At 39.0% G+C, this 22081-nt stretch overlaps 1 protein-coding gene across 2 annotated transcripts in view; it reads right to left on the bottom strand.

Moving 5' to 3' along the window:
- The window catches only part of RFTN1 (raftlin, lipid raft linker 1), a 119309-nt gene that overhangs the window by 44356 nt on the left and 52872 nt on the right, over positions 1-22081 (bottom strand). For both annotated transcript variants that reach the window (XM_087746952.1, XM_087746998.1), the window contains exon 4: positions 10310-10418. In XM_087746952.1, coding sequence (XP_087603078.1) covers positions 10310-10418 — 109 coding nt within the window. The remainder of the gene's footprint in view (positions 1-10309; positions 10419-22081) is intronic.

The raw sequence follows: 22081 nt of genomic DNA, 5'->3' as shown, positions 1-22081 counted from the left end.
TTTTAGCTGGGGCACTTGTGTTAACATTTCTTAACATTTGTGAAGTGTTATTGTTTATTTCAGAACTGACTGACTGCTATTTTCATATTACATTTGGAAAAAAGGAATCAGCAGCAGCACAAAGCGATGTCACTAAATATCATGCTGATGTAGCAAATTTATGTCCCATCTTTTTAAATACTTCTGGTTCTCTTGAAGGCTCCCTACCTAATTAGAAAATGGCTGACAGTCTAATTTAAAGATCTGTAAAACCACACCTGGCAACAGTATGGCTGAATGACGCAATCCTCTTTTCTGGAAACTACTTGTTTTTAAACTATAGGCCTCACAGCCATGAAAGAAGTGCAGAGATTCCAGGTTTGAAAGCTCATTTTGAACAGCCACATACACGTTTCCTTTTCAAATCTATTTAGAATAAATACACTTGGCAAGTTCATTGCACAGTCCACGTATTGTTTGTGATTCTGCATTTCTCGTTGCATTGTCAGCTCCGTAATAATCTCCTATTCATAGCAAGCATGATGGTACTACTTATAAATACAGAAGCCCAAGGATATACCTCCCATGCTGAACAGGATCATACACTTTTGTCAGCCTTGGTAATTGCTTACAGGGAGATTCTGTACATTTCTCCCACAGGATGGCACACAGCAAATAAAACACTTCCCGCAAGCTCAGGACAGTATTCCGCCCACATCAATAAACATGGGAAATAATGCACAGCAATTTAATAATGAGGATGTCTGTCTTGGATAAGGATTTTCAAACAAATGATTTAATAAGACAAGTGTTAGGAATTTCTCTTAACTCTTATATGGCAGGAGCTGGACATTTTTGGGATGCATCCAGACGAAAAGCAGTTTTACTAATGTCACCAGGGCACTCCAGTTTATAGCAGTCCTAAATGGTCTCAAGGCTTACACTTCCAGATGATCTGGAAAAAAAACACCTTCAAAACCTAGGCATTAGGACTGAACATTTCATTAATAGGTTTGCTATATGGTCCCTGATATAACAAGGTACTGAAACAAAGTTGTAGCAACCCAGTCAAGGGGACTGCTGCCAATATAAAAACAAACACCAGAAACAATTTACGAAGAGCACACATAGCAAAAATGCGCTTGGAGAAAGGACAACATTCTCTAGGAGCAATGAGCTGATTTTCTGATGGTCAGATGCATTTAGTTAGCTCCGCAGTGAACTAAAGGAAAGACCGGTACTTAGTCCTACTGATGGCCAAACATATGGCCTTTGAAACAATAGCTGGCTAATTTTGCTCAGAGCTATTTAAACCAAGCATGAACTATCTTAGCCAGTAAAAGAAATGCTTGTCTGTCTGTCTGTTTATTTGGTTGTTCTTTTTAAAAGAACAATGTTAGAGGCATTAGATCTCATAATGCGCACCCCAAACAAGATCACTGTATTTTTCTACCTTCTTTTAAAGATTCAAGCAAATCTCCTTTGAAAACAGACATAGCACCAGGGATCTTCATGCAAAGAACATGACCTTGTGGTTTGAGGAGAACACTATGTACTGCATGCCAGGAGCTGGAACTGGAAAAGGATGTTTGAGACTACAGTCTTCCAACTATGTCCTCCTTCATTAATATTTAGTAGTACATGTTTCATCACAAATACTGCACATCCCCCTTCTAGTTTGTTCATTTCTGAAAACAGATGTTTAAAATGAAGACAGGCTTCTAGTTTGCCTCTGATATTTTCTGTAGGTCTCACATGCTCCTTCCTGAGAAGACAGCAACAGTCATCAGGAGTTTACTGCTTATCTTAAAACCAACTAACCTTAACTCATGTTCTGAAGGAGGGGTTTAGTTCTTTCTAAACGACTCAAAACTTTTGTGACTTTAGCATTTTTTCATCTCAAATACTACATTACAAAAAAAGATAATTCTACTAATCAAACAGCAAAGCAGCAACTGCTAATCATTTCTCTGTCCTGTTACTCTGAGACTCTTTTTCACTACTTGCAGATTTCCAGACCACGCAACCTATCTGACTAGGGTGCTCTGTCATTTAAGCCTGTACTTCCCATACATTTTTAACCTTTTCCAGTTTACGCTCACCAATTCTGAATTTGAGATAGATAGTTCATGTTCATAAGTAAATATAAACATAGCTTTTAGAAAGTCAAATCCCCGTCTGCATTCAGGCTTTCAAATTACCAAGCATTTTCACTGTTAATTACAACAAAATAGGCCATCAGGGATAAAACACTGGGGGAATGCCTTGAAAAATGTTACCATAATCCCAGACCACAGCTGTCCTTTAAGCAGTGCTGTTGACAGTGTTTATATTGATACTTCCTATGAAAACCTTGACCAGAATTTTACCATTTGGAAACTTTAGGTAGGACTATTAGAATGAAGTTGACAGATCCAAGAGAAGATAATAAGAGTCCAAAAACAAACCCAAAAACTAAAACCTAATCAGTGTCTTGAAGAAACAGATGTACACTGCCTTTCCACCTTTGCAGCACACAGTCCATTCACCAGAACCATTGACTTGACACTGTAAGCTCTCGCTGCATTTGTGGTAGAGCATAACAAGGCACTGAACAGGGAAAAGAAAGCAAGCTTTGCAGTTTTACAACGTGCTCGTTGGTAGTAGCCTCTGCAAAAGGGAACGGAAAGCTACAAACAGAACAGGGAGAAATGTGGTGAAGCAAGTTGCTACTGCAACTTACTGCTATGCTGAATAAAACAGAAGATAGGCTCTTAAGACAGTGCTGCCAAGAGATATTAAGTAACAGCAAGCTATATGTCTCCTGCTACTGGAGCCAAGGCAGGGATGAGAGTAACAACTTGAAATTCCTCTTCAGCTTGCATTAGCTGTACATTCATTCCTGAAAACAATATAACCATACTAAACATGTAGTGCAGCGTGGTGCAAGTACACTTGTTCCTTTCAACATATCTCACTAGATGACAGCTCTTGAAACCACACTGTCTCATCCTCTGTGGTCTTGGATGCGATGATTCTTCTCGAATTATTATCTTATTTTAGCATCTGTTCCTTCACAGAGCTGGCAAAGTATGAACATTGTTGGACACAGGCTACAAAGGTTCAGTGACTGTAGTATCTGCCCAAAAGCCATGTAACATACCCGCGCCCTCCCATCCTTGCCCTAAACTGTGAAAAGAAATCCTGAATTTATCCATGTCATTTAAGATATATTCCCTAAAAATTGTTTTAGACCTGGGATAAACTGCTGTGGAGCAGCCAGCTATGCTCACTCAACCCAAACACTTGATATACACTGTCAAAAAAATCTCAGTAGAAACTCTGTCCCAAGTGCTTACTCTAGAGAACGGGCATTTTCAAAATACAGACCATGTCCTGTGCATGAATCTTTTGAGAGAAAGTCCTACATTAATGAGTGAACATAAGCAAGGGGAAAATAAAGATTTCTAGAGATGGATGGTTGAGTGTTGTATCTAAGAACCGTTTTAGCTGGATGAACACAATTCAGTGTTCGTTGTAGAACATGGGAAAAGAAGTCACTTATTTGTGATCAACTACCACTAATGTGACTCAAAACTGGGACACTGGTTTAGTCCATCTCTGTCCTAAGCAATGAAAACAAAAATCCAAAAGGTTCAGGACAATAGAAATATTTTAAAAACTAAGAATTCAACAGACTTTACATTTAATTTGCAGGGAACACATTCTTTTATCTTTATATAAACGCAAGAGTGTTTCTTTAAAATCACATTGTTTCATCAAGCCATCTGTTACTTGTAGCCAAAATTACAATTTGAACAATTTGCTCATATTTTATTTTAGCACAGTATAAAATATTATCATATTTATTGTTATTTAAAAAAAATAAAGTTATTTCTCCCACCAGACAGAAGTGGGATCATTAAAAACATCAACTACATACTTTATAAAATCTATTTTTATCTTAGTCTGATATCTTGGTATCTGAAAGCTGCTGTGGGCAAAGGATTATAAAAGCACAACCAGGCTCCTGGGAGAGTCCTGAAAATAGTTTTGCAATGTTCATGGAAGATATATATCAACACCACTCTTACAGGGCTTAGTCAAAAGAACACAAGTTGAAAGAAACTTAACCAGGAACAGATGTTTCCCTTCACACCAGGCTGTTTAAAATACAGTATATGCTATTTTTTACCATCTCTTGTTATATATACACTTACAAAACGTTAACAAAATGAACTTTAATAAATATTATCACAGCAGATCACAAACAGCTGAACCATTGATGTTGAGTTTCAACTTCTGCTTCGTGACCGTATCTACTTCTAAGATCCAAATACTTCAAAATAAAATAGGGGCTCTGTTTGCACTGAAAACATGCAGAAAACAAAGCAGTCGGCTAAGTGCTCAGCAATGGTTTTCATTACAATGTGCTAAAGAAATAAATGTTGTATTGTTCTTCTGCAAATACCCTGGAGAGTGAAGGTTTTGGGGTGGCATTTTTGGGGTTTGTTTTAAGGATGGAAATTATTTTAGAAGAGGTTGAGATCACATCTAGATAAGTAATCCTAGGTAATAAACAGTACTCTGGAGGGGTCATTTTCTAGCCACATAAGTAAATTTGAACTGCTTATTCACTTGAAGAATGACCCTCTGAGCAATATTAAAGACTCAATCTTTCCCCTCTTCTATCTTTTACTGCCACCTGCTCTGACTGGATACCCTGCAGGAAATTTCTGAACAGGCCAGCTAAAACTTATCTAAAGTCAAGAATAATGCTTAGGATTACAATAACCATCTAAGGAACCCTGGCACCAACAGAGCAATCAGAGGCTTCACAGAAGAGATCCTTCTAAGACTGCAGCAACAGAGTCAAGAAATCCAGCAACAATCTAGTGCTCTTCAGAACACATAAGCTGCATCTCTTTGTTCCTTCTAAAAAAGAAATATCAATGCAGGGATTAAGAGATGAATAAGAAATGACAAACAAGAAGGGACAAGAATGTGAGGAATACTGGAACAGCTATATAAAAAACAGTATTTTTCTTAGCAATTACAAATAAAAGTAAAAAAAATTACAAGATTAGTAATTTTCACATTCATTTTTTCTAGGAAATTGCAGACTTTTGTCTTCTCATTTGCTTGTCATACTGTTATGAACACAAATAATTATATATATAAAAAGTACATATTATTATGGACAAATTTGTCCTATGACACATTTCTCATCTTCCACATCTTCTTGCCATTTCATTGTTAGATGCTGAAGAGAGTTCTAAAACTCAGAAGTTGAGAGCTCAAAACCATTTAATATTGCTTTCACACACAGTATGGATATGTGAAGTCCCTTGTTTTGATCACGTAAGACAAATGCTCCTTCTGATGTGAGCAAATATGTAGGAAATAAGTGAAGAGCCAAATCTGGGCTGAATCACTCCCTTGATTGGGAACATCTATGGAAAAGATTTAAAAAGCTCTTGAAAATTCATATAGGCATTCAGTTTTTATTTTATGGGAGACAGAAGTCCTCCTAAATACTTCAACCCTGCTTCTACCTAGCAACATAAAAGAAGCTGGAGAATTAACCTGTTTTTTTAACAGCAATACTAATACAAAAATTCTTCACCAATTCAAGCCATAACACAAATGACTCTCCAGAAAACGATGCACATGAACTAAGATAGCAGTTATCTTGATAACACCAAAACAGATACAGATGAATGGAGGGGAAAAAACCAAGAGAGCAGGAAAAGAAGTATCTCAGTAGTTTGATAAAAAACATTGATATGGAGAAACATGCAGTGAGACTGACCCGTGGTTGGTTGGGGCGTGTAGCAGTTCCCTACCCAGCCACTCAGCCAGTCTCCTGCCTGCAGCTCCCTCCAAAGGAGTGAGGGCAGATAACGGGCAGGAGGATCGAACCCCTCGAGAAATGTAAGGAGTACACTGAGTAAGTTCAACTACAGTTTAAACTTGCTGGTAGTAATCTGTACTAATTTCCAGTGCATAAACTAACACGTGAAACATACTAAGTCCTTGTGCCAGTTCTATTCCTGATAACATTTCCTTTTTTAAAAGACATTTAGAAAAAAAATCCAGTAAATACCAGTTGATACCATATATTCCATAAAACTGGCAAGAGGGCTCAAATATGGTAGATCCTTTCAGCAACGTACAATGCGAGTTCTTCATACAAGTGCTAGTATTGTATGGCCTTTCTTTCAAAAGACTCCAATTCCCTACGCAACTTGCCTTTGTACCAGGGACAACTGGTGGTCACTGTTTCAGATGCCAACTCGAGAACAAGTCCATGGGTGGCAGTGCCTTTGCAATGTGTTTTGTTGGCATATTCCTCCCTGGGGTCCCATTCGCTTAAGTCTGAGAGGTACCATCATTTCCTTCACCCAGCAATGCTCTTACTAGAAAGTAATGTCAACAAACTTAGGGCAAAGTCACTGCACCTGCAGGAGTCAAGATTATTTCTAGGTTACTCTGGACTACAGAAGTTGTTCAGAGGACCACTTAAGGGACTGACATGTTACGGGCAGCTTTTGAGCTAGTGCTGGCGATGGCATCTGTATGCTCACTGAAGTTCACCAAGACTATGAACAGAGGGAACAGCAATGAACAGATCTGACACTGTCTCATATGGCGGATTTCGTTGCAAGGTAGGCATTATGGTGGTGTTCCAAGCTGAATGGGCCCACTTCTGAAAACGCAAGACCAATTATTCATCTGTATGGCCTTAGGTTTGTTGGAATAAATTAGCCTCATTTCTGAGTCAAGTAAGGACAGCCCAACAAGGAGAGGTCCTTGACTAGTAAAAAACACAAAAGGAAGATGCCTACATTTGCATTTCAGTTAAGCTGCTGCATTTTTAAACCATGTTTTTCCGTGCTTATCATACTTCCCTAGGGAAGGATGAGTCCACAGGGACAAGAAATATGAACTCTGCAATGGAGTCAAACTGAAAAAAAGTTAACATACAAGAATTTCCTTCTGACAGAGCCTTAAGCAGGCAACCAAGGATACAAAGATGTGATTCCTAAATTCTAAAAAGTCAGAACTGGGCAGAAACGGTACAGAAACTATCCCCCATTTCCTAACCTCTCACCAACACTGCAAAGATGTGAACATAGGAGTAAAACTTTCTGCCTGTTACAGTTCTTCTAGAGCACGTAACTCAGATTGATGTGGAAAACAAAGGTCATTTGGCATTCATATACAACTACATATCCAAAATAACTCTTCTTGGGATGTCAGCTTCACTTCTCCTCCCTTACTTGTCTCAGCATATTCAGGAGATCACTCTCAGATGAAAAAAAAACCAATAACAGAATACACAGAAATAAAGAGCAACTAAGGAAGCAATTAAAGGCTATCCTATTTTACATGAGACACAAGTCAAAGTATTACAAAATACGGCATCTTAGAAGTAACATCTCTGACTTGCAACAACTTCAGAATGATCTGAGCCACAGTGATCAGAAGTTAGCTTTGCTCATTAAAAAGCAGATGAGCAAATCTTTAATCTCGGTTTTGCCTGAGAGCTAAAGACAGGAGTGCTAATACCAATACAGCAGTAAAGTACATATACAATAGTTAAGTTACTTCTTTCATTGCCTAGGAATTACATGACAAAGACACCACAGGATTGTTTGAGCTCCTTAGGACATGTTGAGCTGCGTTAGATCCACACTGGTTAAAGAACAAACAGAACATCGTGATTTTAAGGTACAGGAAGAGTGTATCCCATACAACATTATGTCCCCAATACTTAACTATCTCCTGTCTTCCATGGCTCTTACCATGGTCAGAAACCACAGTGGTGGCAAAAATGTGCAAAAGAGAGTGGAGAACTGGGACAGAGTCCCAAAGCGCAGAAGGATCTCAGCAACAGAACACAGGTTTGACCAGAGAGTCATCTTTGGCATTTCTTAAATGTTTTATAGCCAACATTGTACTGAGGCACTCTGTTTCACTGAGCAAGAAGCATTTTCCAGGTGAAATAACTTCCTTGTCTCTACTTCATTACTCATAAACATTTATATGGAGTTATAGAAAAAGAAAAAAGATATTACCTATGCTGTATGCCATTGCAAAATTGTTTTGTGTTTGCCAGGAGCAAGCAGTTAATATTCAATATGACATACATATTCAATGCAACAAGTCGTCAATTGAGAAAAGAAGTTATTAAAATTGCGTCCTTGTTCAAACTCCATGCAAACAATACTTGCTCAGCAGTGCATAATAAAATTCATTTTCTCAGGGTACAGAAATATTTTCCTAGTAAATTCACAGTTGGAGAAAATTTTGACTTGTTATTTTGTTTTGAAAATATGGCTACTCTATTTGGTATCTTTTTTTTTTTTTTAAATACAGTAATTTGCAATGCAGTAAGATGGTAAACCTGTGCTAAAAGCCTCTGTTATGAAAAGCTCTGTGATCAAGGATTTGCCTATTCAATTACAACACTCTATTAACTTCAATTCTATTCCACAGTTTGAGAAGAATTATAGGGTTGTTCTTTTTTGAAAGCAAGCAATTGCCCTCTCTAACAGCTTTCTGTAACTACTTTCTTTGAAGAACGTCTTTATTTTTCATTTATTTTGTTTGTAAACATCTATTTTATATGCCCTTAAAAGCAATGGACACTTTCATTGCTCAGACAAATTAGTTAATATGACAATTAATTCCTACTCCCAAACAAGTCCTGTTTCCTGAGTTAGATTTACATAAAAGTCTTGAGACTTTCACAATGTGCTTCATCAGATATAGACAGTGACACAGCACACACTTGACAGCAACAGCTTCAAAGAACTTCAAATTCCTCTACATCAAATAACATCTGAGGATAAGCGACATATTCAGCCTACAGAGAAACAGTAAATATACATTTTAGCTATTAAAATTTAAATTATTATATTTCAAAAAGGCATCTTCATAACCCCATAATCAAATGGCTTCTACCAACAGAAACATTTCCATGTCTAGAAGAGCATTCTAAAGAGTCTCAGAATTGGATATTTATGGAAATAAGCTGACTCCTGGATTGTCATTTTGTTTTCATGTTAGCCACACTGTTTCTGAAGTTACAAATGCAAAGAAATTTTCTGTTGCAATGATGTAAAATTTTGCTACCAGTTGTGACAGATAAGCCTATACTTCTACTCTTACTCAAAGAACTGAAGAACAAAATCAAACACATTGAAACTGATACACAAGAACTACACCAGTTTTGCCTAAGTGTGAATATATTGAAATAATCCAAGATAGCATCAGAATAGAAGTACAATAACACAATAAACCCCGAAACAAAATTCAGACTCAAACTTTTGATTATTAAGTGTTCAGAAAACTTCAGTTTATTCTGATACCAAAATTTACATATCTTTAAGCGTGATGACGATGATGAGATAGTCATAGCTGCCTTATTTTTAATCATTTTTACAATTCATAGTAAAAAGGAAAGATCGAACATGAGTGCAGTCTGTCAAGCTGAGTCCCTATCAAGCTCATACAGCCTGTACTAAAATTTTTTCTACAAAATTTTCTTAACTATTATCACTGCAAGATGGATTAAAGCTAGGTGAGTATGCCTACTCACACTATTCTGACACCACGTAGCTAAGTAAATATAGTATTTAATGCTAGGTTTTATAACATGCAATAGGACACAACAGATGCTGCAAAATTTGAAACATGCACAATGAATCTGTCTTCACAAAAATGGACATAACCTGCTAATTTCCAGTCTGGCAGCACCAAAAATAATTTTAAAAAGAAGGCAACAAACAAAGAATTGTAGGGTTCTTTTCAAATTCCCCAGTATATGTAAAAGTTTACTGAAAGCAACGCTATTCTGGATGACAAAGGCATTTAGGTTACCAGTACCGTCTCTAACTGCTAACATCATGTGATACTGAAACAAACTTAGATTAATCTGGGGGATTCCAGGAGTTAATAGGCCTTTTAGCTACAGTACTATCCAACAGGATATTTTGACACTAAAATGGAAATTATATAAATTGTTTCAGCTTAAAATGTTTACACCATTATAGGATTGTCTTCTACACTGGTAACTTAGTTGATATCATCTGTGAGAGGCTGTACTCCTGTGATACTACAAATAATTTTCTCATAATAATATGATAAAGCTTGTTTCTCTCAGTAAGTATAATTTCTCTTCAGATACTTAAAATTACAAAGCACCAAATTCTAGTGCAGTGTTTCAACTGCACAAAATGTACACATATTCCCATCATCAGACTGACAAAACTAGAAGCAGTAATTATAGTGCAAATAAAAGCATACTGTGTTTTGGGGTTTGCTTTTTTTTTTTTTTACTCACTTTCTTAATAAAATCAGGTATCTCCTTTTTGTCTGAAAGTTGGTTTAGAGAGGAGCAGCACTCTACCTCCAAGACATATCCTTCACTATGGACATCACCTTTTGGAGACCTAAAGAGACAGACAGAAAAAAAGAATCAGTTTCTGTTCTTAACACGGGATACTCAGACAGCCCCTTTATAAATATTTCCCATGGAAAGCTAACCTTCAGACAAAAATTCAGTTCCAGTGCATTCACTCCATTGAGCTCAACACAGTTCTGACAAGCGGCAGCTACAGCATCTCACCCATTTGCTAGGGAAGGAAATCACAGCAATGACTGTGGATGGTGGAATGCTTCGGGGACTTGTAGATTTCTTTATCTGTCCAAGAAACACTTTGTAAGCCTGGCATCTATGGCCAACGCCAAGGAGATGCACAGGTGATCTAACTCAGAATATGCAGAAAGCAGGTTCCAATGCAGTGGGTTGCAGATGCTCTGGGCCCCACAGAGCAGCCTAATATAGGGTGTGTTTCATGGACAGTAACTAAAGGAATCCCTTTTCTTATCTATTGACATTCTAAGTCAACATTTTAAAATGTAAGGCTAATCAAAGTAGTCTATCCTTCAGTCTTACCTTACGCTTTGTTGTTGAGAAACATAAAGTTATGTGTGAAATCCCTTCTCTTTCAGAAGACACTAACTCCTAAAATAATTCAAAGCATATGGCATCTGCCATATACATTGCTGAACAAATCAGTGCTGTGGAAACATGATATCGGTCAAAATATGCCAAGGGAAAGCTTGGAAGTTATCCTGAATGATCTTGAGAAACAGTCCGTAGGTGCGCAATGCAAAGCAGTGCTACTGAAGGCAGTTTTCTTCTCCTCCAGACTCCCATGAAAGGAGACTGATATGCCTGATGAATAGAGGAGATCTATAGAATCATTTGTTTTATTAGTTCTTTAGGAGAACACATGGAAGTACATACAAAAATAAAAGCTGGCCTATAATTCTTGGTATTATTAACAAAGTAGTTCTCTTAAGTTATCCCATAAGAAGAATCAGAAGATCCAGTCTGAAGTAAAGAACTAACCCTGGCCAGAAGTCGCTTGATGCACTGGGTACCTACAGGAGAGGAAGAAAGGTGCAGAAGTTTGAACTGAGAGTGCTGAGGAAGCAGCGAAACAACAAAACAAGGGCTTTGCAGGCTTGCCATGCTTGCAAAAGCAAGTCTGTGTAAAAGCCCTGTTCTGGGGACTGAGATTGTGACACGTAAAACACGCTTCAGCTACAGATGGTCCCAGGGGCTTTCCCGAGATGCTAACAGTTACTCGGAGCCATGAGATGCGTAGGCTGCTGACTGCAAACTGGCAGTGTGTTTCCTAGGCAATACTGCAGAAGTTTTCTGAAGCATCACATGACATTGTATTTTGTGTCTGATCCTCCCACTTTCACACAGGCTATACTCTCACTTCATTTCTCTTATCTCACTTATACGTGGGACAGGCGGTACCAGACTATGGTTTGGGAACACTGAAGCCCTTTCCCTACTTGTTTTTCCCCTCTTTTCTGGGTTTTTCTCATAACTTGTGGTCCAGATTCTTGACTCCGGAGAAAAATTTTAACAAAACATTGGTGTCCATGGAAACTCTCCAAAGATCTGTAGAGGATTTACAGAAATCATTATTGGGGGACTAAAAGTGTTCTACCACCACCCCTCTGTAACTGGCGTACAGAAATTAACTTAAGCAGCAAAGAGCAACTTTGTGGAGGGGAAAAAAAAAAATCATTTTCTGAGGGACAACACATGAGCTCCAGGCAACCATTTTTGCTTTTCTAGATAAAGTCCCAGATAAGATAATCTATTCTGTGCAGATTTTCTGCCACAGATGAACTCAGTGAATTCAAGAAAATGAAAATAAACTCAAGAAAGTCTCCCTGCTAGAGTATGTACTGCTACACCTACATTTTTTTCTAAAATCTGAATATGACTCACTGGAAATGTAGCCCTGATGTTATCTAGCCATGTTCCAGAGAGAAGTAAGTATGAGCTCTCTAATGCTCTAGCAATCAATCAACCATCAAAACTGCCACTTGATATTGCAACGCTAAGTCCATACAACATCAAACAGAGCAAACACAATTCTCCAGTGCTTTGGTTGTTGTATAATAACAAACCAGATGTGGGTTACTAGGAACGGGCAGCAAGGAACCAAGCCCCTTTTAGACAATCAATACCATTTTTGGGGGGGACACCACCAAGCCTCTACAAATGTGAGGACCAAACGTTTCCCTCGCCAGGGCAACCCACCGTGCTCACCACAGCCCCCTTCCAGCCTGGCTGAGGAAGCGATACTCCCGAGACTTTGAAATAATACAGCTCAAATTCAAAGTTAAGATACCAAATCCCCAAAATGAAATGTGCCACACTACCCACGCTTATTTACATGCAGATGACACCAAGCTGAGTGGTTCGGTCAACACGCCTGAGGGACAGGATGCCATCCAGAGGGACCTGGACAAGCTTGAGAAGTGGGCCTGTGTGAACCTCATGAGGTTCAACAAGGCCAAGTACAAGGTCCTGCATCTGCGTCAGGGCAACCCCCGGTATCAGGACAGGCTGGGGGATGAAGGGATTGAGAGAAGCCCTGAGGAGAAGGACTTGGGGGTACTGGTAGATGAAAAGCTGGACACGAGCCAGCAATGGGCACTCACAGCCCAGAAAGCCAACCATATCCTGGGCTGCATCAAAAGAAGCATGGCCAGCAGGTCGAGGGAGGTGATTCTGCCCCTCTACTCTGCTCTGGTGAGACCCCACCTGGAGTACTGTGTCCAGCTCTGGAGTCCTCAACACAGGAAAAACAGGGACCTGTTGAAGCACGTCCAGAGGAGGCCACAAAAATGACCAGAGGGATGGAACACCTCTCCTATGAGGAAAGGCTGAGAGAGTTGGGGTGTTCAGCCTGGAGAAGAGAAGGCTCTGGGGAAACCTTATTGCAGCCTTTCAGTACTTAAAGGGGGCTTACAAGAAAGATGGGGACAAACTTTTTAGTAGCACCTGTTGTGATAGGACAAGGGGTAATGGTTTTAAACTAAAAGGAGAGATTCAGACTAGATATAAGGAAGACATTTTTTACGATGGAGGGTGGTGAAACACTGGAACGGGTTGCCCAGAGAGGTGGTAGATGCCCCATCCCTGGAAACATTCAAGGACAGGTTGGACGGGGCTCTGAGCAACCTGATCTAGTTGTAGATGTCCCTGCCAATTGCAGGGGCATTGGACTAGATGACCTTTAAAGGTCCCTTCCAACCCAAACTATTCTATGATTTAACATGAGGCCCATGAACAGGAAAAAATCGGACAAACCCAGAGGTGCAATCCTTCCTGTGCCCACTCTTTCACCAAACCCTGTTCTTCACGTAGTGTTCAGGTCTCCATGCGAGCCATAGCACTGCTGTAAAGACTTTTCTGTGACAACCATAAAACCTTGCTAGCTCCAAAAGAATGAGAAACACTGCATTTTCATGTTTAAACCTACTGGCTCTCTGTAAAAACAAACTCTTTTCACCCTATATTGGTGAGGTTTATGCACAGGTATAAGGAATAGGGAAGTTCGCCCTTGAACCATTCTCTCCTAATTCCTCTCCTCCCCTTCAACAGCTCCCTGGACTTTGATTTTGTGCAGTTTTTGGAGGACCTACTTCCAACTTCTTTGAAAGGAGTAAAGGAGTACAAGTTATCTGAGATACAGACTATACCCATAAAAATATAGTGATTCTTACTGCAACTCTTTAAAATGACCTGTTTATTTTTCCTCCTTTAACAAGCACTTACTTTGAAATACACTCGCTGCTTGTAAATATTTAAGCAAACAGGAGACACTGAATTCTTCCTCTAAGAGTCTCAGAGCTACCTCTGCACTAGGGCTCATGAAAGGAATTGCATCAAATACCATTGCACACTGTTAGGAACATTATTTTACAGAACACGCATAACGGATCCTGCTAAAGGCCATGAAATCTTTAGTTAAAATCTTCCAACAGAAGTACTCTATATTACCAAAGAGTATTTTTCCATGCTTTCAAGTAAAATATGTCCATATATGTTAAAGGCAAGTCTTTGTGAATACTGGTAGTTTTCACCTTTTTAGGAAACATTTAAGAGCCTATTATTCTGTCAAAAACAAACAAACAAAACAAAAGCCATAGCTTTTCACATGAAAATAATGAATAGCTGTGGATTTCACAGACCGCAAAAATAATTTTCTGAGCAAATCCAGGTGGGCAAGAAATTATTTCCAGCCTCTATACAATAAACAATGCATTTCATAAATATCATAAAAGTCTCCCATTAAACTCTTTGAATATTATTAGTATAGCCATAGAGTAGTAGCTAAATATAGGTACAGGTAAATTCTACACTGAACAGAAATTATTACATTTTTTGTTTTATTCATGTAATGGGACTACTTTTAGGACCACTTTCATTAGAGACACTGAATTAGAACCCCCAAAATACGCACATCTATCAGGATCACAGAAGTCAGAGATAAAGTCAAAAGCAGACCTCAGGTCTCCTGACTTCAGTCTTGTCCCTGCACTTGCATTCCTCTGTTCTCTTCTGAAGAAGGGCTGATGTCAGTTGTTTGAGAAATAACCCAATAATCCATACTCTGGAGTTTCTTATCGGGTTTATAGCACAGGAAGTTACTGGGATCCCAATGTATAACATATTTTAAAATTAAAGCAATGGTTTTATGTGAAGTTAATTTCCACTTTCCCATCATAAAGTATTTCTCAACAGAAAGAGAAAGAGAAATGCTGAGACCAGTTTAGTCAAAAAATGTGTAAGCCCCGACAGTTTGAAATATCTTCCTTTTCCTCTGGAAGTATGGTCAGCAATTTCTTCCTCTTCTCTTTCTCCTCCTAGGTTGGAAAACTGAATTTTCCTCCCTTCATTGGCAACAAAAAATCCCTGGGTTAATTAAAAATGGCCCATCCCTGAAAGAAGCACACCTGGACGCAGTAAGGCTGTACCCTTCTTGGACGCTAAGATGAACCAGAGAAGCTGGTACACCCCGACTCATCACAACACCCTGTACTCACTATAACGCATTTTGTGATACCTAACAGGGAACAGAAGGGACAGCGCGAACGATGCCATCGCTTCACCTACAGTGGGGAAGGGCAGCCTCCTGCCCACCACCCCAGGAGAGGATGACCACTGGTTAATTGTGGACATGACAGAAAATTTCACTATATCTTACAGACCCCGGGCTTTCATTTGGTTTTCTTCCTTTGTTATATACCTCATTGTTTATTTATCTTTATTGATTAACCTTACCAGGGGCTGGCAAAGAACTGAGAGGGAATTTCAGTCTACCTGGCGCTGTGCAGAGGGATGGCGTTTGCACGCCCATCGGGGCAGGGGCAGAGGGTACCCTCAAAAGCGTTACTGATATGTAAAAGGCTGAGGACCACAGACTTAAAAAGAGTGACGTCTTGAATCCTAAATAGGAGCCCTAGTGCCACTAAAGAAGAACAAAATACATAGAACAAATAAGATTTTCACTTATAATTGGAAGTTCACTGGCCAAAAATATTTTACGATGGTTGTTTCAGTAGGTTGTCATTTCCTGTACAGCTGTTTGCAGTTAAGCACCATTTCATGGTAGATAAACCATTACCAGCTGTGGAGTACCAGTAACTTACACAGTAACTATTAAAGCTGACAACTTGGTGTCTGTTACAAACTGGATTTCCAATCCTTTTCAGATATAAGAAGGAAATGAGGGAGCCAACATTTGGTCTTAATCTTCCTGAAGTTCTCCATGCCCGTAAATCCAGAAAGCCAAAAGCACACTTGTAAGCTGCGCAGACGCTCTAAAATGACTATTTGATTAAGATGATGCTAGGAATATAAGTGCAGTTTTAAGATTAAGGTTGCAGATTCAAAATATAACTGTACATTTATAACAAACTGACCTACGTTACAAAAAAATAAAACCACATCAAGGTGATTAACATGAGCAGTTGGTATCTGTATAATTCCAGGTTAAAAATCTAGCAAAACTAGAGTATTTGAAAGCCAAGAAGGCAGCAATTAAAAACCCATAGGTTTTATGATGCCCACCCAACAAACACACAATTTTTTATAAAAATAAAAGCAGGTATATTGTATCATAACAACCTCAGCTCTAACCCACGTGACACTGTTTTAACTTTATTACATAAGCATTTTATTTACTTGGAATTTTCTTATATAAGAAACCTTATCACTGGAATATATATTATTTGCTAGTAAAAGTTATAAACCTTTTTAATGACAGCATATAGAGTTTCTTGAGAAAAGTTCAGGCATGTATGGATACATAGGCATCTTTAATGTGAAGTGTTTATAATTTTGAGAGTACAGATGAAAGAACATTTATTTTGGGTCAATGTTAAAAGTTGTTGTGAGGAAATATGTATTTCTTTGAACTTGAAACAAATAACAAGCTTTAAAAACTCAAGCCATTGTCTCTTGAGCTAAAGGAAGATATCTGTTGACTCTTGGGTATGGAATAAATATTATTTTTTCAGCAAGCTGAAATCAGCCTGCTGAGAGCAACAACACACACTGCATTTGCACACAAAACATGTTTGATCCTAATGTTCACGAAGGCAAGGTCAGACATTTGCCATCTTCAAGCCTAAATCCTACATGAAAACCAAACAGATACACACACACACCCCCCGATGCATTTACATTTAAATTAAAAATATATTGTACCAATGTAAAGTATCTACTTTCAAGAACTCAAGCAAGCACAGAAGCACTGGAGAAGATCACTGGTATTTTTTGTCAGACTATCATTGTGAAACACCTTTGCCTGGAGTTCCTATATTTCTGCAGAGATCTTTCGTAGCACATTTCAGGGCCCGTGAAGGAGAAGAGGGTTGGGAACAGTCAGCATGGATGTAGCAAGGGAAAATCATACCTGACCAACCTGACTGCCTCTGCTGTTAAAATTAGTGGATTTGTGGACATGTGGAGGGAGGGCAGTGGCTGTCATTGATGGCAATTTTAGCAAGAGGTTTGGCACTGGCTCCTGCGCTATCCTTGTATGCAAGTTAGGGTACTACAGTCTGGAAAACCAGATGAGTAAAAACCAGTTCTATGGTTAATGGTGACACCCTGTCTGGAGGCCAGTGACAACTGGAGTCCTCACCCAGGGGCCTGCAACCTGGGACCTGTCATGTTTAACATCTTCATCGATGACACAGAGGAAGGGACAAGTTGTGCTCTTGTCAAGTTTGCAAATGACATCGGAGCAGGGAATGCAGCTGATGTGGCAGAGTGCGTGCTCCAAGAAAGCTTGAGACCACTGTGCATGTTTTATACAGTGATGTGCCACTGAAGGTCAAATGTGGCATGAAAAATTTTCACACAGAAAATGAAAAAATATCCACAGAAAGTCAAAGACAAGCTTGCCAGGCAGAGGCACTGGTCATGGCTCAAGGCTCTCTCCACTGAATTATACACAAAGTCAGAACAAGAACCCCCTGTTTTAAATGCCTATCAAAAAAGCCTGAAGAGAAGAAAAGCTTTTGGGGGCTAGAAGGTGTCTCAAACAGCTAAGAATCGGAAATTTGATGAATTGTCTGGATGTTTTTAGAAACATTTTCCTTTGCCTTCGGAAGGCAAATGTGCAAATCCAAATGCCAGAGGATCAAACCAAGACTTCACAAAGCACAACGCTTCCAGGGGCTGCTGCTTATTCCCACCATAAGTATGTCTTTTCATACTTCATGAGTTCCTTGGTATAATACAGTTTTCCTTTCTTTCATGGGAAGGGCTGTTGACTGCTATTAAAAGGGGAGTTTAGTATGACTGGAAAAAAACAGAATGAAAAAGTTGGTCTTTCAGGTGTGAAAAATCAGAATTTCCCCTTCAGTCAACATAATTAAGCAAATACCACGTGGACACTGACAACTGGAAATGCAAACATAGCATCAATGAAACAACACAACAACTGCTGTCTTGCTTAAGTCATTTCACCTTGCATGTTTAAGCCATTTCAATCTTTTGCATTTACATCACACTACATTTTCTAGAAAGCCAGACTTTCTATAAATCTATTTTCTACATTTTCTGTAAACCCAGACTTTAAATGACACAGAGGACACAAAAAATTAGCTATATCTCAGAAGATGCCTTTAATTGAAATAACTTGGAATTAACATTGCATACCAGCAAAAAAAAGAAACTGTAGAAATCCTGGTTTACTATTAAACTTTTGAACTCAGTCTGTCGAATTCCTTTGCAGATAAACAGAATTATTTTTGGCCAAGCGATGAAAGTTTGTATTTCATCAGGATTAATGGATATAGGGAAATTATAGAAATAGAATCAGAATCATTTCATCAAGTGAATCACTGAAACACCTGACACCTCATTATTGTACAGAAAGGGAAAACAGCTGCAAAGTTGTTTGAGGTAAACATAGAAGTCTACTCTAAAAAAATTTTTCTTAAATTATACTACTTAGTCTCCTTCTGCATGGCAACGTTTCCCTGCTGATTGCTTTACTAATTGGAGGCAAAACCTGTAGACAGGTATGTCCTAAGACATAGAGGGAACAATGGAGAGAAAGACCTCTCTGGAATTCAATATATATCCCCTGCTTCACTCTACTGTGGTGAAAGGGAGCATCCGCAAACACGTCAAAACTATTGTAAGCAGACAATTTATGAGCCCAGACCATGTATCTTTCCTAGCGGACGAGAATGGAGCTTGCTTTCTGGTGCACAGTATTTAGAAAGGGAAATTAAAACATTTTAATTGACATTGAATTTCAAAACTTTAAGATACCAGACAGGGGTGTCACACTACAGGGAGCTGGGAATAAATTAAAGCAGCTTTGTGCTATGGTTTTGTTACAATTTTGTTCAGGGGCTGACTTTGCGATTTCTTTGCAGGGAACAGGTTATCTGCAACAGCGACAAGCTGTCTGAAATAGTAACGCACACAAGACACTTAAACAGAGATTGTTATATTAAAAACTCGCACGTATGGAAATAAAAGGGCAAAGAGAGAAAGGTTATTACACACACGAAGAATTAACGATCTCTGTTCTTACGTTCGTAAGTGACATACATGCTACTCTCCTTATCTTGGTTAGCCAGAACCTCCCAAACGCACAGACCTTTCCCTGTCCCTCCCGCCAGGCGAGATCCGCTGTCACACATTCGCGCTTTCCAGGGTACCACCATATATCCCTTTTCCTGAGATTCTTGTCTTCAAGTGTAAATCAGTGTGAATCAACTTTTCTCAAGCGTGAATCAACGTGAACCAGCAGGCCAGGGGCTACACTTCACACCTGGAGCCTTCCCTACTTTCACCAAAAAAACTTGTAAAAACCTGAGCTTCAAGATTTTTCTCTGCATTTTTTTTTTAGGAGATACCTTCTCCAAGAAACCCAAGTATCTCAGAACTCAGCACAGACAGTAAAACAGTCAATTGTTTTTTAATTAAGAAGTCCATTGAAATTTAGAGAGAGAAAGAATTCACAGGAGCATTAAAATTATTATTGCTTTATCCAACTCTATTCTATTCAACTTCCAAACCACTTCCAATTCACTGGTTAATGTGCACAATGCAATTAGGTGCTACAGAAATATTTAAATTTATTATATAAAATTTGATGAGAGCAACGGCAGAGTCCTTCAGCTACTTGGTAGACTACCTTCATGCCCAGTGGCTCTAAAGAATTAAACACTCCTATACTTACTTCATTTTCTTTAATTGAACATGACACTTTGCAGCGCAAACAATTGTATTGTTGATTTAAAAAAAACAAATCTGTCCTTTACTTTCATATTCTCCCTAACATTTCCAAGGGACAAAACTTGCTTTTCAACACTTACAGCTTCCATATGTTAGGAATGCGTTTCCACAAATGTCCTAGACCAGGAATGACTCCTACTTCCTGATTTACTAGAAATGATTAGATAGCTAAGACAATGAAGCCACAAAGATACCAGTACAGATTAAACACAAAACTATCATAGTGACTTTAAAAGTCACCTTAAACGTACAATGACATTGCAAATTCACACTGAGTATTTTAAAACTCCAGGATAATGGCAAAATAGGAGGAATAACACTAATAGGTACTTCTCCCATGAGTTTTAATGCATAACATGTCTAAGCACTACCTTTTCCATTTCATTCTTGAACAAATTAAGGCACTGCAAATCTCAGCAATAGCAGCAGCCTGTAGTTCCTGACGCACATCATCTGCTGCAGCTAGTATAGGCTCTTCTTACCTTTGGAGAGGCAGTACTATAAAACTAAGCCCTCAAAATGTGAGTCAATGATATTCATTTTAAAACATAAAACTGACATATAAAGGTGCAACACTGATTAAAGACTAATTCAAGTGTTCGGTTCTGTCTCTGCACACACAGAATTGACATTACTGTACCAAAAAGGCACTAATATAACAATTTTATTTCTGTTCCACTCAGGTAGCAAAAATAGCAAAGTGAAAAAACATACCTGGTACCTGTCAGACAACTGACAGATGAAGTGTATAGTGTTGGAGCGATCTGTGCTGAAACACCTGCAGTAAGAAAGGAGCTACAGCCTCAGGTGTTTTGCAGAAAGTGCCCGGGAAGCCCAAGGGTGGGCCCCACGCCAAGGTACAGAGCTTTTTATGACTCCTTGGCTCCCCATGAATGCCTGGAACCACCGTTACAGAAAACAGCAGGGGACCACTTCGTACTTCAGAGCATAAACGGTGTTACTAGTGATCCTACAACTGTAGCTGGACTACTTATACTCCTAAAATCTTACAACATAAATAAACGCTCATCTGATCAACAAATACCCTACGCAGACCTTAACTTCTACCCAAGAGTTCAACTGTTTTATACAGAGATAGCCTACAGATGCCAGAGACCTGACAGTCCTCAGTGAAAAAAGTATCATTTATTCTTTATCAGCAGTGTAATGAGAAAGGTTAATTAAAAAAAATAAACAGTATGTATTTTTTTTTCTCCTACTGTTGCATATTTTTTCTCCCCAGCTATTAGTGGAATTGGAAAAGCTCGCGGTTCAAATACAGCTGGTCTCTGTGCGGGCCATGGTCATCTGAAATCTGTGCAACACCCATCCCTCTTCATTGCGCTTGGCAAAGCAAACATTCGTTGCATCCACACATATATGGAAGCAGCTTCTCCTATACTCTCAGCGAAACTCAGGAACATTTAAACTACATGAAACACCAAACTGATGTCATTTCCCTTTCTGGTAGTTGTCTGTTTTTAACCGCTGCACCAAGTCTCTTCCACTTCCCTAGGCAGTCAGAAATGACAGATAAGGGAATGCAAAGAAATGGAGTGTGAATGTAAAAGGAAATATAATTGGTTCAAGACTCTCTACTGTCTTCAATTTTGTACAGTCATTTACAGCTGTCTAAAGTGTGTGAAACACTGGCACCCAAGTGAGTGAGTAGGCAATTAAGATTTTGTACTCTTTCACAATCATTCTGCACAGATGTAAACTACTGGATACGGTACGAGACAGCAGCGACACACGGAGCGCTCTGGCTTGAAGACCATGTCGTTCTGCTGAGAAGGATGCTGCTTTTCCCTGACACGCCTTACAGCTCAGTCCTGGAAGATGCTGAACCCTTGGTCCCCAATAAAGCAGAAGTGCTTAAGCGCTTACTTAACATTGCAAACTCAAGCATATAAATACTTCCATTATTTGCAGCAGGGTATTTTGTAGGCAGGGAAAGCAAGA

Source organism: Nipponia nippon, unplaced genomic scaffold (genome assembly GCF_047370975.1).
Source record: "Nipponia nippon isolate SJK-2023a ecotype South Korea unplaced genomic scaffold, ASM4737097v1 scaffold_1, whole genome shotgun sequence".
In the NCBI taxonomy this organism is placed as follows: Eukaryota; Metazoa; Chordata; class Aves; order Pelecaniformes; family Threskiornithidae; genus Nipponia; species Nipponia nippon.
This window is presented reverse-complemented; position numbering and strand designations above follow the sequence as displayed.